Raw genomic sequence first — 20,653 nt, 5'->3', positions numbered from 1 at the left:
CTGTTAAATAGAAGCAGTCAGTGTTTCTGAAGCTCTTTCATTTCAATACAAGGATAAAAAGCCTATCTAAAATCTCCACGTGAGCCACGTCTACCTGCTATATATCATCTGTTCTCTATTCTCATAGACTTTACGTTGGGAGGTCTTGAAAAGCCCAAGGGGAAGAATCCGACCAGCACTGCATTTTGGATGATAAGTTGAAAAAATGCCACTTATTACCATTTGTTCGTCTTCTTCAAAGTAACAAAGGTGCTTTTTAAAAACACGTATTGAGTATCCACTAGGCCAAAATTCTTTCTCAATTCAGGGCTTGCCCATTACAGTTTGCATGCCATTTTCAAATTCACTTCCTCAATAGAAGCTCCTGCTCCTCTCTCTGTCTCTTTAATTGCACCACTAGTCTGTAATCTATAGTTTCCCATTCACTTGGGGCTGGGTGAAGCCTAAAGTGGACTCCCATGCGGTTCTTTCTGAGTTACCCTCGAGCGATCAAACGAGAGACAACAGATAGACAAGCAGACAAAGAACCAATGACTGTGTATGTGAAAGGCCCGATCTTTGTTGGCTTGGTGTTGCTTCTGTTTCTGGCCGGGGATCGCCATCTACTTCAAGCTTTTGAAGACTAAGATTGGATGAAGTTTGATTCCATCAGTTTAGTACTGGCATATATTGCATCAGTTTTCTTTAATTTCCCACTTTTTTCCTTGTTTGATGGTCTATGGTTGTTGATATTTTTTGGCTCTTGTTCTTCTTTCTTTCTTTCTGACGATTAATTAGGGATGGTTTTATAATTTTATATGTTTTCCATCTAATCAATGACAGAAGGGATTTTTTGTTGAATTTTCTAAAAGTTTAAGGGAGGTTTTTATTAAAATGAAATTAAAGAAGAGGTTTTTTATAAGAAAAACGGTCTAAGTCTTCAATCGTCCGCCCCCTTATTAACTGCCACCCTAGATTAGGACCTCCGCCTTAGAGGGCCGGTTGAATGCGATTTTAATTATTCTAAAGCGGCAATCACACAAAGCCGTCGACTTAGCATTAATCAGACTGCGGTTTTGACCGCCGGCTTAGATACCAAAAGACCGCCGTTTTAGTTTTCTATCAAGCTCTTTCGGGTTCTTAGGTGGCAGTCCAAACCGCGGGCTTACAGCCAGCATAAACCAATTTTTTCAAAAAAAAAAAAAAATCATATTCCTACTTAATTGCATCATTTTTTTGGTACCTGAATGGCTGAATTGTTTATTGATTTAGCATTTTCATACCTGTTTAATATAGCAAAACCATTTGATAAAAATCAATTTAAAATGAAATCTATTAATTCAAAGATTATATATTAAAATGTCCAAAAGACATTGTTCAAATACAATATCCAATTGACATATAAATAGTACAAGAACTTAAAAAAAAATAATCAAATTCTCTAATAATGCAGCACATCTTCCAATGCAAATCCACTTAACATATTGGTTGAACCTGCAAATCAAAACATATCAATATTAGAATTATATTCAAATATTTAAACTATAAAGATAAGAATAGTAACTAAAATTTACATGGGTTGAATTCTAAGCAATTAATTGGAATATCAATAGTAGTTCAAAATATTCTATAGCATCCATAAGGGCATACTAGCAATGCATTACTTATCAAGGGCAAACAACATCAAAGGTGGGCAGATTCAGTCCTCGCAAAACTGTGTTCACACCGTTCTCACAGCCCTTTTCAGCCATGCACCCGGAACATCTCCATGTTATCAATACAGCCTTCTGTTTGACCATCCAAAATATATAGGCACATCGATAGAAGGTGCCAACTAACTTTCTTGTAATGTATGGCTGGACATTGCAGAGGCTTGAGGTTGAATCCTGCCTTCACCTGGGTTTGGGAGAGAGCTACCCGATTAGCCCATTTTCCCACAAAAAAAAAAAAAAAAAAAAAGATTTGATCAATCTAATAGATGCTCTACCATTTGAGAATTTCGGCCCCATTAGCAATAACCATTTGAGCAATGTGAAATGTTGTGCCTTACATTTAGCCTTAAATATCATCTACTAGCATACAAATAAAGAAGTTGATGGGTTAAGAAAGGATGTGAAAGTATCACCTTCTTCCCTCAAATACAGCCTCTGGTTCTCCTTGGATCACCATATACTTTGTGCCACCAAGGTGTAAGCCAGTTGGAGCAAGTGATCCAGGTTCAGCAAAGTCATTCATGATGGTAGTTATTTCCTCAGGTATAAATTACAACAATAACACATAAGAGCAATGGATTATGATTCCCAAAATAAAAATAACAGAAATAAACAAGAGCAAAATCATTAACACAAAATCTTTCTTTGGGGTTAAACTACACTACAGTCTACACTACTGGAAAATTGTCTTAAGGCTGAATAACCCATTATTTTCTAAATCAGTAAAAATCATTGCCAGATTTTCCCCTGAAAGGAAAGCCAGCCAAATATGAGTATATGAAAAAAAAAAGGAAAATTGTGGATATCAAACTTATGCTCTGATATAAAATGCTTAAATATATGGTAACTAACTGCTGATTTTATTAGGATTAGCTTGAGGATCAGTTTGACATCAACAAAAACAACAGAATAACACTACCTTTTGGATCTGTTTGGATTGAAGAACTGCGGGAATAAAGAAAACAAACTTAGCTTGTCAAACTATATAAACAAGACTCAGGCAGGTCGATTCCATGGTTCTTATGTGTCTCTTGCCCAAATTATGACTAGTATTTCCAAATATTTTTCAACTAGAATATGATAAAAGCATGATATGCTAGATATTGGCTTGCAGAATTATGTGGCTGAAAATTTCCTAATTTAACACCCATGCCCTGTCTCCCTTTAAGGTCACCTACTTCATTCATATGATGAAGCTGCATGCAATCAATATCAAAATATTAAAGGTAAACTAGTGGTCTTATGACACCTACAAGTCTGACTTAATCTGAGACTCAACATTTTGTAGCTGCACCCAAATTCTTCAGAAACAGATACCAGGAACTCAGAGCTTTTCTTGCTTGTCTGCAACTTCATTTTGGTTTTAAATCTTTCCAAAGCCAATGCAAATAGAGTAACAGCCCTAATACCTGTGATCTACAGATCTTCCAATTTCTGGTTGAAAAAAAAAATGCATAAGAAATTCGACCACTTTATAAATTTCCACGACAAAATATGATGTTGTAAGATCTTACATGGGTATTAAAGGATCTGGGTTTGCCATCAGAAAATCATGAACCTTGTGAAGTGAAAATTGCAAATTATTTATTAATAATATAGCCTGCATATGTTCTTGATATAAACTGGAGAGCGTAGGATGACTTATATGCATGAATTAAAATCTTTCAATCAGTCAAACCGGTCAAAGTTGGATTTCCTTTTTTTTTTTTAATCAATTTGATGAAATGGCCAAATGGGGTTTCCTAATTTTTCTAATTAATCTTAGATTTATTATTCATTTCTCTAATGACGAAGTTGCATGCCGACTGCTGTAAGATGGTTTTGAATCTTTGGTATTACAGCTCAATATCCATGGATAGAGTTTGGTGTTCATAACTTATGACTCAACTGGGGCTGAAGCATTAATCACTTGATCTTACCAAAGGGCCGGTCACTTAGTAGAAAGAGTCTGTTATTAAGATATAGTCAAAATCTATGTTGAAGTTTAAGTTATATAGTTAGGGAAACTGACAAAATAATCAAATTCCAATGAGTAGTGCTCTAGCATTCCATGTCACAAGCTATGACTTGGATATTTTTCCTTTCTTTTAGTTTGTGGTGGGCCTTTGGTTCTAGAAACCTGTAGGATCCGATACTAATATCAACTACATCCATTTGCTTATTTGGCATGGTACAGTAACATTAATTAATTACCATAATCTAATTGATTTTTGATTCAGAGGATCTCATGGTGCCCCTCTGAAGGTACCCAAGTTCCTCCCATTCTCTCAATAGGAGATGTAGCATGGGTATCCATTTCTACAAAGGAAAGACACTACTGTAATTGCAAGTAGTTCACCAATACCTTGGCAATAAAGCTCTTTGAAACTACAATCACAGATATAATTGGCGCACCCAAACCTTTAGACAGACAGGCCTGGTATACATGTTCAATCAAGAGATAAAGATGCAGAAATCAAGTCATTTTATAATATAGTGGGGGAAAATGAACCATTAAACAAAATTAAGGAACGACTTCTATAAGTTCACACAAGGCTGTTGACCTTGCACGTCAATCAGGTAAATGTAGAAGAGATTTCATTAAAAAGGGAAGAATAAAAACAAGGGAAATAAAGGTAAAATTGCAAAATAATTAAAGAGAACTATACCAAAACTGAATCAGCAGCTTGTACAAGCCTACTAACAGTAACTCAAAGGGCCTGGCACCAAATACCAAAGTTAGAAGTGCAGAAATAGTAACAACAAGCATATGAAATGACACCACATAGCAGTACTGCAACATTTAAGGAAAATAATTAGAGTTCCTTGCCCATCAATTGAGAGCAATATAACTTTTTTTGGGGTGATTTCCTCAGAAGCTTTGGATATAACCATCATGAAACGAATGCATTCATGAATCTTTCTCATCTTTCCTTCACAATCATTAGTTGTTAGATATAGAAACTAAGCATGTTCAGGTCATATCTGAATCCAACAGGATGCATATCTGAATTTCCAAAGGGAATTGCATTTGGTCTGAGCATGCTCGGGTCATACATGCTTTGAAATGGAGTTGTGAAGAAAGGATCACCAAAAGGAGCCCCTACTTAGCCTATCCTGTAGAGAATTCCGGAGAGCACCTATGACATGAGAATTGTGTCACACAACCATTAATAGAACAATCAACAAGTAGCACCATTTTCACTAGCTAGCTGAAAGAGGATACAGGATGACCAAAATAAAGTAAAATAAAATAGAACAAAAAATTAAATTATTGGTAATAGTCATCAGAGCTATAGTCAGCAATCTTTGAATGGATAAAGATTGAAGACAGGAGTGCATAAGATGGCCCTTCCATATCAGCTCACTGCAAAGCTATAGCTTTAAATGTCTTATTCCTAGCCCACCCTATGACTTAGGTTTGCAGATTTGCTCCCAACCCACTAAATGGTACTTGTGAGCCTCTTTCCAGCCTTTCCAAAGAAAGTTTCTATCTCCCATCCCACCCTGTGTTATGGACGCCTTCCTCGGGAAGACGTACCATCGCCGCCGACAGCAACAGGCACCTGACCCACCACCAGCAGCAGCAGTGATTCAGTGATGGTCATCCTACCCAGTTCGGCAACAACAGCCTTATCTAGATTAGATTAGCTCATTTTGCTTGTTCTTATCTTATTGTTCTTATCTCTTATCTTATCTTGTTAGTAGCTTATCAGATTATGTTCTTATCTCTTATATTATCTTGTTAGTAGCTTATCAGATTAGGATTAGCTTATCTTATCCTTAGCAAGATAGAACTGGAAGTCTCCCTATTCAACAAGGAGACTCCCTTTGATTAGGACTCTTGTAATCTCCTATTTAAGGAGACCCCCATTATTGAATGAGATATCGAATATTCAGTTAAAGAAGTGAGTTAGGAGAGTTGGTGATCTCTTGAACAAATCACCAGAGGCGCCAAGATAGGTTCATCAAGAGCAGGAAGGAACAAGGGAAAACAGGAGGTTTTCCCCGTGGACCAACCCGTGACGAGATCCTATTCCCGGGCCCTCAACAACTTGGTATCAGAGCAAGGCGTCATGGGTGATCTGGAGCAGCTACCATCCAGGGTCCACGACCTCGAGCACCAACTCGTGGAGACCAGCTCCGAAGTCCGTGAGATCAAAGACGAAGTGAGGGAGCTGCGACGCCTGATGGAGCTATTCCTTTCTAGCAGGGAAGGGGACTCTGAAGGAGGGACAGCCGCCAATGGCCGCCGACCAGATCTGTCGGAGTCTTCCGGTGAGCAGCAGTCCGTGAGCCAAAGAACCGTAGTCGTCCCCAAGTACAGCAGGCTGGAATTCCCGTCGTACAATGGCAACGGAGACCCCTTAGGCTGGTTGTATTGCTGCGAGCAATTTTTTTGGAACCAACGGACAGATGACCGGGATAAGGTAAGTCTAGCCGCCTTTCACTTAACAGAGGAAGCACAACTTTGGTTTTATTGATTAGAGCAAGAAGAACCCGGGCTCAGTTGGCCCCAGTTTAAGTCCTATTGCCTTCATAGGTTCGGACCCCCACTGACCAGCAACCCACTGGGTGAGCTGATTAACCTTAAACAGACCGGCACAGTGGCTGAATATCAGCGACAGTTCCAAACCCTCCTCGCGAGGGCATCCTCCATGCAACCCGACCAGCAAGTGGATATGTTCACGGCAGGGTTATCAGAACCCCTACGGGTGGATATCGAGATGCAGAATCCCCCAAATTTGGTCACAACCATGAACTTAGCCCACGCGTTCGAGCGCAGACTGCAGCTCAGCCACAGAATTTTTAATGTGGGTCGGCCACCAAACTCATGGGTACCCCCAAGATCGGCAGCAACGACCCCCTCTTCTGCTACTAGCCGAGAACTGAAATCTCCCACCACCACCGCCTCTAGACCAATGACAAGTACAGGTAGCAACATGGCCGCTCCACCCATTAAGCGTTTAACCAGGGCAGAAATGGCAGAACGCCGAGCAAGAGGCCAATGTTTCAACTGTGATGACCTCTACTCGGCAGGACATAGATGCAAGAGGCTTTTTTGCCTTCTCATCGATGAACAAGAGGAGGAAGAAGAACCAGTCATATTCGAGCCAGAGATCTCTCTCCATGCGATCACCGGCATTAAAACTTCTCAGACCATGCAGTTACAAGCACAGATAGCAGGTCAACCGGTGCGCATTCTCGTCGATTCAGGGAGTACACACAACTTCATAAGTGAACATGCCGCCCTTCAGTTAAAACTGCCAATGGAGCTTCGACCGCGACTACAGGTAGCCGTCGCAAATGGTGAGAGAGTTCACAGTCCAGGAATTTGTAAGGACGTGCCGGTACAGGTCAATTCTGAACTGTTTCTTGCTGATTTATTTGTACTTTCATTGGATGGATTCGATATTGTTCTTGGGGTCAAGTGGTTAATTACCCTAGGCCCGATTTTGTGGGACTTTAGCGCACTCACCATGACCTTCCACCTAAATGGAAAGAAAGTTTCATGGCACGGTTGCAGGGTTAAAGAAAGGACACCACAGGTCCATGCACTTCAGACAGAACCGGCAGCCATGGAAATACTTCTCGCCGAGTTTTCAGATCTGTTCCAAGAACACTGTGACTGGTCTAGTAATATTTGTTTAGCTTTTTCTACAATCATAACAGGGTTAGGGATTTTGCTTAGAATATGGACTCATTTCTGCTTGTCCATATTGTCCACAAGAGGAAAGAAATTTTTTCCAACGTGTCTTTTATTCTATAACCCACTTTAGAGAGTATTAAACAGTTCCACCAATCTAGAATTTATCTATCTTCATCAATAGGACCAGGTCAACATTGATCTATTATCAATAATACCTTCTTAGCAAACAAAGGATCAATAGGGAAAGTTTGTACTGGGCTGTTTTGTAATTTTTCATTACTGTTGTCTCTATAATTTTCTTGTATTTTTCTTTTAGGCCATGTTTGGTTTGAAGGAAAATGTAGGGAAAGGAAGGGAAAGGTAGGGAAACCTTTACAAACTTTGTATTGGTTTCCCTGTCTTTCCCTTCCCTTCCCTTCCCTACCTTTTCCTTCAAACCAAACATAACCTTAAGGAGAGGAGGTAAACTCTCCTGTGGAACTTTCTCACCACTACACATTATTAGTATAACTTGGAAACAATGAATTTACACTAGGTGAAACATCATCTAAAAAGATTATTGACTTTGCAGGGTTACCTCAAAAAATGTAAAGTTGTTGACAGTGATTTGGTGATGGTAGAACATGATAATCACCTTCAACAAGCTTGAGGATACTATTGTCTTGCAAATTTCTGTATGCAGGGAAATTTGTTAACAATTCTTGCAGAAATGGATTGAGTAGAGGCATGATAAGCTAGTCATCTTCCAAGCAAGGGGAGGTTCAGATTGGTGAAGATTATAATGCATGACATGCCTCTAAAAATGATTACTTGTTATCTGAAATCCAGCAACAGTTCACAGTCTACAGTCATGCACAGGGTGACAAAAATTGTAACAAATGGTGAATCTTCCCTTGCTTGTAAATCATTTTGTCAAATTCCGTGAAATAAAACGCACAAAACTACATTAGCATTTGATATAAGATGTTTCCTTTTTTATCTCTCGATGGAAATGTAGTGAGGATTAGGAAGACAGGGCACCCAATTCCTAACAGGCCATAAACCCATATATACAAATCCAACGATGTTACAGAAAGGGAGAACATACGTACTTCTGAAGAGTTGATTCTCTAGCTAGGCTTCCTCGCACCATGTATTCGTATACAAGAAGTCAGTGCTCGTCCTCGCAGCAGTATCCGATCAACTTCACGAGATTGGGGTGCCTCAATTGCCCAAGAAATATAACTTCAGCCTGCAAATCAATACATAAAAGTCCATTTAGCAATTAACGCAAAGATGCAGCAGCGCCAGAGAATCAACCAAGCAATCTATTCAGAGAAGGCTTAACCCAACCAGTTGGGTCCATCACGCCAGAGCATAGAGAGACCTTCACTTTAATTCAACTAATCAGTTATAATTTCCATATATCAGATTGAATATTGATGAAGACAAATCAAGCGAGTTGGTGTACATTCTCACCAGCCACTCCCGATGTCCTTGCAAGCTCTCCAAGGCCAAGAGCTTAACAGCCACAGCCTGCGCCTTCAACTTAGGTTTGAAATTGTCATCGATGAACCCCTTGTTAACTAGGCCGAACCCGCCCTCGCCCAGGAAATTTCTTGACGAGAAGCTCTGCATGATCTCCCTTAGCTCTGCCAGCATAAACGCATGGAGATTGGAGCCGATGACAGAAATCGAGATATCATCGGCCGAAAGTGGTGAAGCCGGGTTGCTTATGTCTGTCAACGACATCCACGGAGAAGTTTGCTTCTTAATTCTCTTCTTGGGTTCTTCCGGCGGGATCTCCGCCCTGTAGCAACCGGGCGATGACGAAGCAATCGATCGCAGACCAATCAAAATAGAAGAACTAGAAGAGATGGACAAGTGATCGCCGGGATGGTGGAAATGGGTTTTGGTTTAGAAGATCGGAGAAGAAAGCCGAGATTGAGAACGAATAATCCAATGACCGACCAACCACTCCTAACAGAGTCGGTTATGCAAAGTGACGCATGATGGAATGGACAAGCTTGCTCATGTTATACCTGGATATCTTCCTCCGAGACCTCTCCTCACAAGCCTGCTCAATCCGTTTGCCGCCATTTCTAAGGAGTTTCAGGGGCTCCAAATATTTAGAGTAAAGGGAACGAGAAACAAAGATTTAGGCTTCTGGTCTAAAGTTGTTTTAGACCGGTTAAAGTGCGGTTCAAAATTAAAAACCATCATTCTAGTTTATAAAGACCGCTGCTTAATTCATTTTAATTTTCTAGGCGGCGGTCTTTGACAGAGCGCCACCTTAGCAGTTGTTAAAGACCGCCGACTCCAAACCGGTAGTTTTTCGTAGTGTTTTTATGATTGTTTCAGGGAGTTTTTTGTATATTACCCTTTTAACTTTAGTGATAAGACCAAGGGTGAGCCATTAATAACTAATGAGTAAATAAGATGGGTCCCAGGCCCAAACTTTTGTAAGTGTTGCCGCACGGATTGGTCGGGGGCAACGAGGTCTTCAGGTTTCCAATGTCGGCCAAGGACTCTTTAGGTGAGTCGCAGCCGAGGACCGTAGGCCGAGGCGAGGTATTCGTTTGACTACCGAGGATTGTAGACTGAGGTGAGGTCCTTGGTGACTAAAGTTATTGCACGACAGGGAATGTTAGAGGTCTAGGCCGTTAGTACGAGGTGTAAAGTAGGAGAGAGTGTAGGCAGGGTATTGGCAATAGTCCTCGGATGCATCAGATCTCTTGAAGTAAATGCTAAGGAAGCAAGATAGGTGTGGGGAGTAAATGAGCAAGTTGTGTTGAAACTTTCTATTCTGGATCTCCTTTAATGGGAAGTTATCTCTTATTTATACTTGAGCGTGCTGGAAGTATGTGAAGATGAACGCCCTTGATGAGAGTCGTACAAGGTCTAGCGGCAAGTCCTGGTGGGTACATCTGATCGTACCGACAAGTCCGTACGAAGGCAGTAGGGCTCCCTACTGTGGCTGACACTGTCAGGTGTTAGTGGGTTGTGTCTCCCAGCCCACGATGGGCTGGGCCAAGCTAACCCACATCATTCCCCCACTCCCGAGGCTGAGGCGAGGGCTTGGCTTTGGTCGGCAACGAGGGAAGCAATCAAGGTAAGGCATCGACTTCGGTCATTGGGAGTAGTGGTCGTTATGCCTTCGGATATGTCAGTCGAGGGGTGTCCTACAGTGGCGTCGTCCCTCTTCGGTTCAGAAACGTGTGTGACGTAGATGCCTCGGTTTGGTGGAGGTGTTCCATATCATGCATGAGCCGACCACGTTAGGGAGCTACCGTGCGGGAGATGATTATTCCAGTAGTCGTGTGTTTGTCGGGTTGAGCAGTCCGCTCGATGGTTCGCTCAGTGGGCTGCCACGAGCGATCTTCGTGGTCCACCTGTGTCGTTTCACCTTCTGAGGGCATGCGCTAGGAAGTGCGGTGGAACTGGTTCTCAAAAACGGAGGGCTCACGCATCCGTTGGATTCGCGTCGATCTGAACCGTTTCTTTGGGTGTCGTTTCATCTCCCGAGGACAAGCGCCGGTGGCGCATCATAGTTGGATGGTGGGAGCGGATTTGTCTCAGCCGTCGGATTCGTAGAAATCCAGACCGTCCATTTTCTTTTAAATAAGGACCCTGGCGGTGACATTCTCATTCATTTGAACTTAGACGCCCTTTCTCTTGAGTGAACGCATCTCCCCAGCTCTCAATTCGCCCAGACTCTCCTATTTCTTCCTCTCTTCGGGACATTTTACCCTCTCTTAGGTAATTGAATATGTCGTTTTCAGATTCCGGCCCTGAATGCCATGAACTCTTGAACATCTCGGGTGGGAGCTCTCCTGCAACCCCCTCTCCCCTATCTTCCCTGGGTTCCTTAGCTGTAGTGCCCCTTCGTCGGGACTTGGCCGTCCTCAGGGAAAGGTTAACTTTGGGGGGTGCTGAGGGCAATCACCGGGGGAATGATTCTCCCTATGAAAGTGTCACCTCGACGTTGCCGAGCGAGCCCGAGGGATCTCTCCCCGAGGATGATGTTGTGGAAGTTGTCGCTGGACCAATGGGAGGAAGTGATGCCCAAAGGGTGGCTGATGCTGGTGTCCCACGTTTGGAGTTTGACAGCTCCTTAGACGTGTGCTAGGTCAAATCCCTGGCGAGGAGTCTCCACATACCCCGGTCTTATAACCTGAGGGTCCCCGATGTGGGCGATCAGCTGTGGACCCCCGAGGAGGGGGAAATTTGTGTCTACCAACATTTTTTGGAGTTTAGCCTAAAGTTTCCCCTTCCTTCTTTGATCTCCGAGCTGCTGGAGTGGTATGACATTGGTAGGTGTCGAATCCAACCAAAGATAAATAGTCTTGCTCCAATTAAATAATTTGTAGATAGAGATGAGCAATGCCGTCTCCACAGGGATTGGGTGGATTTATTTCCAAGTAAACGAAGTAAGGGGGTTGTAAAGCTAAGGAAAACAAGAAAATAACAAAAAGCAAAAGATTAAATCGATGGAAGATAGCTTCCGGTTGAAGGGACAAGTTCAACTTTGATTCTTATCATTGATCTTCGATGCAAAGATAGATTCATATGTTTACGAATAAATTGGTTATAGCCATTAACAAGCTCTAACAGCCAGCCTCTACTCGTATTATTCGACAACCAAAACAAGCTCTTCGATTGCTTCTCTTATTAATAGACGGTCCTAAACAAGCTCTTAGGATTTAATCTATTAATAGCATTAAGAGGGGAGAGACCCAATTCTGGTCAGTGATCTCACAAGCTTGGACCGTTTAAACCAGATCATACATTTTCCTAATATAGATTGAAAACATTTTTGCAATCAATTTTTGTTAGTTGCGACCATGATTGAACCTACCAATCATATACGAAACTGGAGGTTCAATCGGCCATAGATTATTTTCATTGAATGAGCAAGGGGCCCTTCTTGCTTAATCAATAAAAATAATCCTCACAGTTAATCGCAGAAAACATATGAATACCCATAAACAATGAATTGAAATAAAAAAACAATTAGATCTTACAATGTTTATAGAATCAAAGCTTTCCTAACCCTTCAACCAGAAAATAAAACCTTATAGACACTTCATGATGAAATCGCAACTTCCATATGAGAGGGGGGCGAACTCTATTACTTCCTCCTTGGTTGCTGATGTCTCTCTCTGAAGGCTGAAGCTCTTCTTGGAGGATTTCATGATGGCCTTGGGTACTAGTCCACCCCCCCTTTATATATAATTAGGAGGGAGTTGTCTCCTTCTCCTCTAAGGAGTTCTTTCTCCATTAGGAGATCAGTTCTCTAATAGATATTGCTTAGATTAGATCTAGTCTATCCTTATCTCTTAACGGTAATCCTAATCTTCTTTTATCTTTCTAGAAATACAACAGGAAATTGAATCTGATAGGACTCTTTGATGTTTCTTATTCTTGCATTTGTATTAGGCTTCTTTAACGAATTGAGCCGCCGTAAGGCTTCTCTGCGAAATGGGCTTCAGTTGCGAAATGGGCTTCAACTGCGAACTGGGCTTCTCTACAAATTTGCTTAGACTTCGGGCCCGATTTTGACCTCAATGCAGCTTGAATCTATCAAAACTTAAAACATAAGAGTTGTAGAATGTTTCCTTATCTTTCCAATGCATTATGAATCTTCTCAATCAGAGTCCGGATGGGAGAGTTATGCCCAGATTACCGCATTGCACCGAAATTGTGCAAAATTACTCGACTGGCCTTGTTTTTCACCTAACGCCTTCTTTCATGCCCTAAATTGAAATACAAGAATAGTGATTCCAATTAGGTATTAATTAAGTATAAAATACTGAATATTGAGGGATAAAAATATGATAATTTTTATTCTCATCAAATCCACCCACACTTAAACCATGTCCATCATCGGGCAAGACAAAATTCAAACAAAAATAAAACAAGAATAGACTAACTATCCTACCATTCTTTAAACTCAAGTCTCCTTCATCTTTTTCCACAAATATTCTAGGTTAAATATTGTGAACCATTAAATCAACACAACAAAGTCATACACGACTCATTCATTAGTCAATCCAATTTTTGCTATTGGAAACCATGTAGTAAATCAGGGAAAACCTTTTTATCTTCTCTCTCTTTTTATTTTCTTTTTCTCTCATCTGAAGAAGTGAGTGCATTTTATGCTCCATCTCACTTTTGGATTACTTGGTTAGTAGGTGCATTTTATGCTCCATCCTACTGTTTGAATTGCTAGCTAGTAGGTGCATTTTATGCTCCGTCCTACTATCAGATGACTTGGCTGATAGGTGCATTTTATGCTCCATCCTACCATCGGATGACTTGGCTGATAGGTGCATTTTATGCTCTATCCTACCATCGGATGACTTGGCTGGTAGGTGCATTTTATGCTCCATCCTACCAATTGTGGAAATGGTGAAGAAATTACCCTAAACCCGAGTTTAGGACTAGCTTAACTGAAATGACTTCAGATAAGTCATGTACTCCTTAATTGTACCTCATTACTAGGTCCACAAGAAGTTTCCCAAAATATTGTTTCAATTGATTTCAAAAGAGTTGAGGGTTTGATATTTTTCATTATTATTATTACTTTTTTTTGAACTGAAATAAAATCCTATACTCTCCCCCCCACCCCCACACTTAGTCTACGTATTGTCTTCAATGTAAGGTAAAAAGAAAAGGTGGAAATAACTTAACTATAAATGCAAAAAAAAACAAGAAAAAAAAAAAGAAAAACAAACTTCCCTGTTTTTAATCATAAACCAGATCCTCCAAGTCTTGTAGTTGCAACTTCTGATGCCTTCCCATTTCATCTATCATGGGTGGGTTCAAATCTGGAATAGGGGCCTGCAAAACAGAGGGTATAGGTTTCTTGTCAGGAATCAACAACATAATATAAGGAGCATTACCTGACTGTTGTAACTCTGGAGAAATTGCTTGCAATTTCTTGTGCTGGATCCTTGCATTTAGGAGGTAATTCCTTTTGGAGGATTGCTGAAACATTTTCCCCTATGTGGACTTTCTCATTACCTTTCAACTTCTTTTTAGTGGTGCACAACTCCTTGAGGAATTTAGCATAGCGGGGTACTTGCTTCATTGCATCAAGGAGGGGGATATTTACCTCAACTTTACAGAATGTCTCGAGAATATCCTTTTCTTGATCCTCCTTCTTGGATTTTGCAAATCGGCTAGGAAAAGGTGGAGGGATCACTATGGCTTGGGGCTTTTTACCGCTTGGATCTTGAGTTTGGGGTGGCAGTGCTTCCTTTTCTATTTCCTCTTCAGTTGTATTCTTAGGCACTTCCTTGCTAGGTCTATTCAGCTCCATTCCGCTTCTCAAGGTGATCGCACTAACATTCGGTTTCAGGTTGACCATGGTCTAGGAGGGTAGCATTCCTGATACTTGAGATTCCATTCGACTCATAGCAGTTGCCAATTGGCTGACCTGATTCTCCTAGTTTCGGATGCTTGTCCTTGTCTCCTGTTGAAATTGTTGAGTGTTAGTTGCAAGTGCTTTAACAATTTCATCTAGAGACATACCTGGGTTAGACGATGAATATTGTGGAGCCGATGGTCTAGACTGATATTGTTGTTGGAAGCCGAAGGGCTTGGCTCCGTAGCTAAGGTTAGGATGATCCCTCCATCCTGCATTGTAGGTATTTGAGTAGGGATCGTATCTCTTTTGTGGGAAGCCTCCAACAACATTGGCTTGTTCATAGGGTTCATCTTGAAGTGTAGGGCACATGTCGGTTGGATGTTCCGTAGTTGAACAAATCCTGCAATCCTTCACCATTTGCATATTACCTACAGTCATTTGACGAACAAGAGAGGTCAGACTTGCAATTTGTTGTTCTAGGGAAGAGATGTTTTCCTTATTAGCATGGTTTGCTGGAGGGTTGAGCCTATAGCCGAACTGTTGAGAGTTGGCCGCCATGTTCAAGATCAATTCTCTTGCTTGGGTAGGAGTTTTGTCCACCAACACACCTCCGCTTGCTGCATCAATCATACTCCTATCCATCGACAATAACCCTTCATAGAAATATTGGATAAGGAGTTGTTCTGGAATCTGATGTTGCAGACAACTGGCACAGAGTTGCTTAAATCTTTCCCAGTATTCGTAGAGAGTTTCCCCACTGAATTGTATTATACCACAGATTTCCTTTTTGATGTTAGCAGCTCGGGAGGCAGGGAAGAACATTTCAAGAAATTTCCTTTTCATATCGTTCCATGTGGTGATAGAACCGGAGGGTAAGTAGTAAAGCCAATCCTTAGCTTTATCAGCTAATGAGAAAGGAAAGGCACGCAGCTTGATCTGTTCCTCGATAACACCTTGAGGTTTCATGCTTAAGCATACTACATGGAATTCTTTTAAATGTTTGTGGGGATCTTCACCTGAAAGTCCACGAAAAGTAGGAAGTAAGTGTATAAGACTAGATTTGAGTTCGAAAGGTACCACTAGATCTACATATTCGATGCAGAGAGGTTGTTGGTGTAGATCTGGTGCAACTAGCTCTCTAAGAGTTCTCCCTTCATTGTTAGCCATGACTTCTTCTTTAGGATGGTTAGATGGCTCAACGATCTCTGCAGCCGACTTCACTCCGGGAGTTGGGAGTGATGCTGATTGGTTGCGACATTGCTTGGCTTCTTTCCTCAAGCGGCGAACTATGTTTTCGATCTCGTGATCGTAGTGGAGTTCACCTACACGAGAAGAACGAGGCATAAACCAAGCAAAAGGAAATAAATCTACTTAGGACACCAATCCTTGGCAACGACGCCAAAATTTGGTGGGTGTTGAATCCAACCAAAGATAAATAGTCTTGCTCCAATTAAATAATTTGTAGATAGTGATGAGCAATGTCGTCTCCACAGGGATTGGGTGGATTTATTTCCAAGTAAACGAAGTAAGGGGGTTGTAAAGCTAAGGAAAACAAGAAAATAACAAAAAGCAAAAGATTAAATCGATGGAAGATAGCTTCCGGTTGAAGGGACAAGTTCAGCTTTGATTCTTATCATTGATCTTCGATGCAAAGATAGATTCATATGTTTACGAATAAATTGGTTATAGCCATTAACAAGCTCTAACAGCCAGCCTCTACTCGTATTATTCGACAACCAAAACAAGCTCTTCGATTGCTTCTCTTATTAATAGACAGTCCTAAACAAGCTCTTAGGATTTAATCTATTAATAACATTAAGAGGGGAGAGACCCAATTCTGGTAAGCGATCTCATAAGCTTGGACCATTTAAACCAGATCATACATTTTTCTAACATAGATCGAAAACATTTTTGCAATCAATTTCTATTAGTTGCGACCATGACTGGATCTACTAATCATATACGAAACTGGAGGTTCAATCGGCCATAGATTATTTTCATTGAATGAGCAAGGGGCCCTTCTTGCTTAATCAATAAAAATAATCCTCACAGTTAATCATAGAAAACATATGAATACCCATAAACAATGAATTGAAATAAAAAAAAACAATTAGATCTCACAATGTTTATAGACTCAAAGCTTTCCTAACCCTTCAACTAGAAAATAAAACCTTATAGACACTTCATGATGAAATTGCAACTTCCAGATGAGAGGGGGGCGAACTCTACTACTTACTCCTTGGTTGCTGATGTCTCTCTCTGAAGGCTGAAGCTCTTCTTGGAGGATTTCATGATGGCCTTGGGTACTAGTCCACCCCCCCTTTATATATAATTAGGAGGGAGCTGTCTCCTTCTCCTCTGAGGAGTTCTTTCTCCATTAGGAGATCAGTTCTCTAATAGATATTGCTTAGATTAGATCTAGTCTATCCTTATCTCTTAACTAGTAATCCTAATCTTCTTTTATCTTTTTAGAAATACAACAGGAAATTGAATCTGATAGGACTCTTTGATGTTTCTTATTCTTGCATTTGTATTAGGCTTCGTTAATGAATTGGGCCATCGCAAGGCTTCTCTGCGAACTGGGCTTTAGCTGCGAAATGAGCTTTAACTGCGAACTGGGCTTCTCTATGAATTTGCTTAGACTTCGGGCCTGATTTTGACCTCCATGCAGTTTGAATCTATCAAAACTCAAAACATGAAAGTTGTAGAGTGTTTCCTTATATTTCCAATGCATCATGAATCTTCTCAATCGGATTGCGGATGGGAGAGTTATGCCCAAATTACCGCATGGCAACGAAACTGTGCAAAATTACCCGATTAGCCTTGTTTTTCACCTAACGCCTTCTTTCATGCCCTAAATCGAAATACAAGAATAGTGAGTCCAGTTTGGTACTAATTAAGTATAAAATACTGAATATTGAGGGATAAAAATATGATAATTTTTATTCTCATCAGACATCACTATCAGCCAGCTGGTACCCAATGCCCTTAGGACCATAGTTTCCATGATGGTGTGGGCTCGACTCAGGGGGGTGGATTTGACGTTGAGACTGTTCCAAGCCATGTTCGCACCAAGTAAGCACGCTTTCGAGGCCAACATGTACTACTTCCACTCGAGGAGGGGGAAGCCTATGCATAACCCCTCATCCGTCCACGGGTGGAAGGACAAGTTTTTCTACGTCTCCTGCCCCGAGGGCTGGTGGTTTAGGTCTAAATGGGGGAAGGCATGCATCATTGTCGAGAGATGTCCCCTACCGCTTTGAGACAAAGAGGCTGTAGTTGTAGCTCACCTGCTTCTGACGGGGACATTCCAAGCAAAGCCGTTGGTGGAGGAGGAGGACGCCCTAGTCTTCACTGGGATTAGCTCAGCCCCCCTCGGTAGGAGAGGTTATGTAGTTAGTGCGTCTTCCACATTCTCTTCTTTTTCACTTTAATGTACTAACTGTTTTCTTTTGCTGTTTCGCCGAAGTGCCAATGGATGCCAAGCAGAGTTTGTTGGAGAAGGTCCGGGCGAAGCAGGTCGGGAAGAAAGACGGAGGGCAAATGCTGAAGAGGCCCAGCGATGAAGCTGCCCCCTGCCCTGGCGAAGGGGGGAGATCTGCAGGTCACCGCCAAGGGGAAGCAGCTGGTGGTGGTGCCGAAGAAGTTGACGGAGGTGCCAAAGAAGCCCACCACCGGGACCGAGGCGCTAAAGAAGCCTACAGACAGGCCCGAGGCGGGTAAGAAGAGGCCCGCAGTAGACACGTCAAGAGAGAAACCGCCGTGGAAGGTGGGTAACACTGATAGGCAGGCCGAGGAGGTGGTGCGGAGGTCCACGCTCGGGGAGCGCCCATCAGAGCCTTCATCAGCCCCTCCATCAGTACAGGGGCTCCTTGAGAGAGCCGAGGGGATTGGGAAGATCTTCCACCCACAATGGTAACTCCGAGAGGGGGACTCCATTCAAGATGAAGGGGTCAGCCAGAAGTTGGTGAGTGGGGCCATCCTGCCAAGTGATCATTACCGTCTACTGCAGAGTGACCCCAAGGCGATCTACGACGAAGGCCTGTATCACTTGGCTGAGGTAAGATGTTCTTCGGCTTCACATTTTCTTCTCTCCTTACCTTTTTGTTTGCTAACTAGTTTTGTTGTAGGCCTGTCTGCATTTTGTTGATTTGGGGGACCAAACAAGACTGGCCATGTCTCGAATTGACAAGGCAGAGAAGGAGAAAAAGGCCACCGAGGAGAAACTCCATAAGGAATGGGAGAAGTTCCAGAAGGCAGTTGTCACTGCCGATGACAAGTACCAAAAATTCCAAAAGGCACTCCTGGATGAGCAATCAGTTCGGGAGCGCCTTGAGGTTCAGATGAAGGAGGCGTGGCAAGGGCTCTCCAAGGATCAGATCTAGTTGGAGAGCATAGTCACGGAAGTGGAGAGATAGGCAGTTGAGACAGAGAAGAAGACTGCCAAGGCAGAGAAGAAAGTTCCTGAAGCCCTAGCCTCGGCAAAACAATTGAAGAAAGCAACAACCGAGGTGGTGGAGGTGTACAAGAAGTCCTCCGACTACCTGGATACGCTAGCGGAGTATGCTTTGTCGTCCTACCTCGACGGTATTGAAGATACCAAGAAGGCACTCCTAGTGGTGCTGCCAGATTTTGGCGTCGAGGGGCTACAAGTGATCCCCAATGCTCCCACCGAGGCTCAGCCGGCCGAAGACTCCATTCCCCCTCCTTTTTGTTTAGTGGTTGTAATACTTTGTTGTTTGCTTTTCTTCTTTTTCTTTTTGTGAAGGCAATACAAAACTTTTTGTACAGGCTATACTAGACCAAAACTGAGTAATGAATGAAGCCATTTTTTGTATCTACTATGCTTTGTGCATGTTGTCTTTTCCCCTTTCCTTTTTCTTCTTATTCCTTTTTCTCTTTTCCTTTTTTTTATGAGAGATCCTTTCCCCTCCGAACAATCAAGACCACGACACACAAGGCGCACACGATTCATTCGTAGTACTCGTTTACTTGCACGCTCGCCTCAAGTAATTGGGACATTGGGAGCTGAGGCGGAGTCACACGTCTGAAGTGGGGCTCACTTGGTTCCCAAATCCTGTGTTAACTTAGGCAAGGCCGAAGGGACTTGGTGCCATGGCCGAGGTATGCCGCCGAGGTACTTGGGTAGATGAAGAGACAAGGTGGAGCGGCACCATCGGGGTGCAGTTCCCCTGACTCGTTCTTACCAAGTGTTTTTTCGGGGGAGGCCGAGGCATCCCACCGGTGAAGCCAAGGGCTCTGTCTCACTATTTCCATTACGCTAAGTGCGGGTAGCTGAGGGGGTCACCACGCTCCAAGGTAACAAGGCGTAACAAGCCATTTTCCTTGGCACGTATGTCCTGGGTGAGGTGTTGTTTTCCGCAATGGCCCGTGTCAAGGTTTCGTCCCTCAAAAGAGGGCTTCCCACGTTGGCAGGTCCCAAGGCTGTAGGTCTTTTTGGACTTAGGGTTCATTCGTTCGATCATCCAAAGTGGAGATGAACTTTGCTTTATTCATTCATTACTTCATCAAAAAATTACATTCACCTATAGTACATCTGGAGGTCCTTCGAATTCCACGTCCGAGGGATGGGTCTTCCATCTAAATTTTTCCAGCCGAAATGTGACGGGGCCAAGAGCTTGCTTAATCTGGTAAGGGTCTTCCCAGTTGGGGCCCAGCTTTCCCACTCTAGGTTCGGGGACCATGACCTTCCTGCGGACAAGGTCTCCCTCTCTGTAGCGTCTTTCTTTCACCCTGGAGTTATAGTAGCGGGCTACTCGTAGATGCCTTCGTGAATTTCTCGGAGCACGTACTCACCCTCCTCCTGGTGGAGGCATCAGAGGTAAGGCAAGGTGAAGGACCTTCTGTACAATTTACCTTCTAGCAGGGTGTAGTGTGCTGCCTAACATCGGAGTTTTCTAGCTTTGTTCCTATCGTCGGTAGCCTCTCCGTCTGTAGGAAGTCGATGATAGGGTCCATCCG

The 20,653-nt window shown here is 42.5% G+C and overlaps 1 protein-coding gene and 1 long non-coding RNA gene across 6 annotated transcripts; both read right to left on the bottom strand.

Moving 5' to 3' along the window:
* Positions 1–1,283: 1,283 nt before the first annotated feature.
* On the bottom strand, positions 1,284–9,488 carry LOC104613258 (uncharacterized). Of its 5 annotated transcripts, none has more exons than XR_016080565.1 (7): positions 8,779–9,488; positions 8,412–8,551; positions 7,898–7,992; positions 4,340–4,810; positions 2,105–4,107; positions 1,644–1,875; positions 1,284–1,473 (listed from the first exon to the last, which is right to left on the bottom strand). It is a non-coding gene; the product is annotated as an uncharacterized LOC104613258 (long non-coding RNA). The 5 variants fall into 5 exon arrangements; XR_016080564.1 differs by having other exon boundaries at positions 2,105–4,390; positions 4,728–4,810; positions 8,779–9,487; XR_002023559.2 differs by having other exon boundaries at positions 2,105–4,810; positions 8,771–9,488.
* Positions 9,489–14,749: 5,261 nt separating this feature from the next.
* Positions 14,750–16,015, bottom strand: LOC104613275 (uncharacterized). The gene has a single exon (XM_010281019.1). It carries the CDS (start codon positions 16,013–16,015, stop codon positions 14,750–14,752), a length of 1,266 nt encoding a protein of 421 aa, XP_010279321.1.
* Between the last annotated feature and the right edge of the window lie 4,638 nt (positions 16,016–20,653).

Source organism: Nelumbo nucifera, chromosome 1, assembly GCF_055504915.1.
Source record: "Nelumbo nucifera cultivar China Antique chromosome 1, China Antique-T2T, whole genome shotgun sequence".
Taxonomy (NCBI): domain Eukaryota; kingdom Viridiplantae; phylum Streptophyta; class Magnoliopsida; order Proteales; family Nelumbonaceae; genus Nelumbo; species Nelumbo nucifera.
This window is presented reverse-complemented; position numbering and strand designations above follow the sequence as displayed.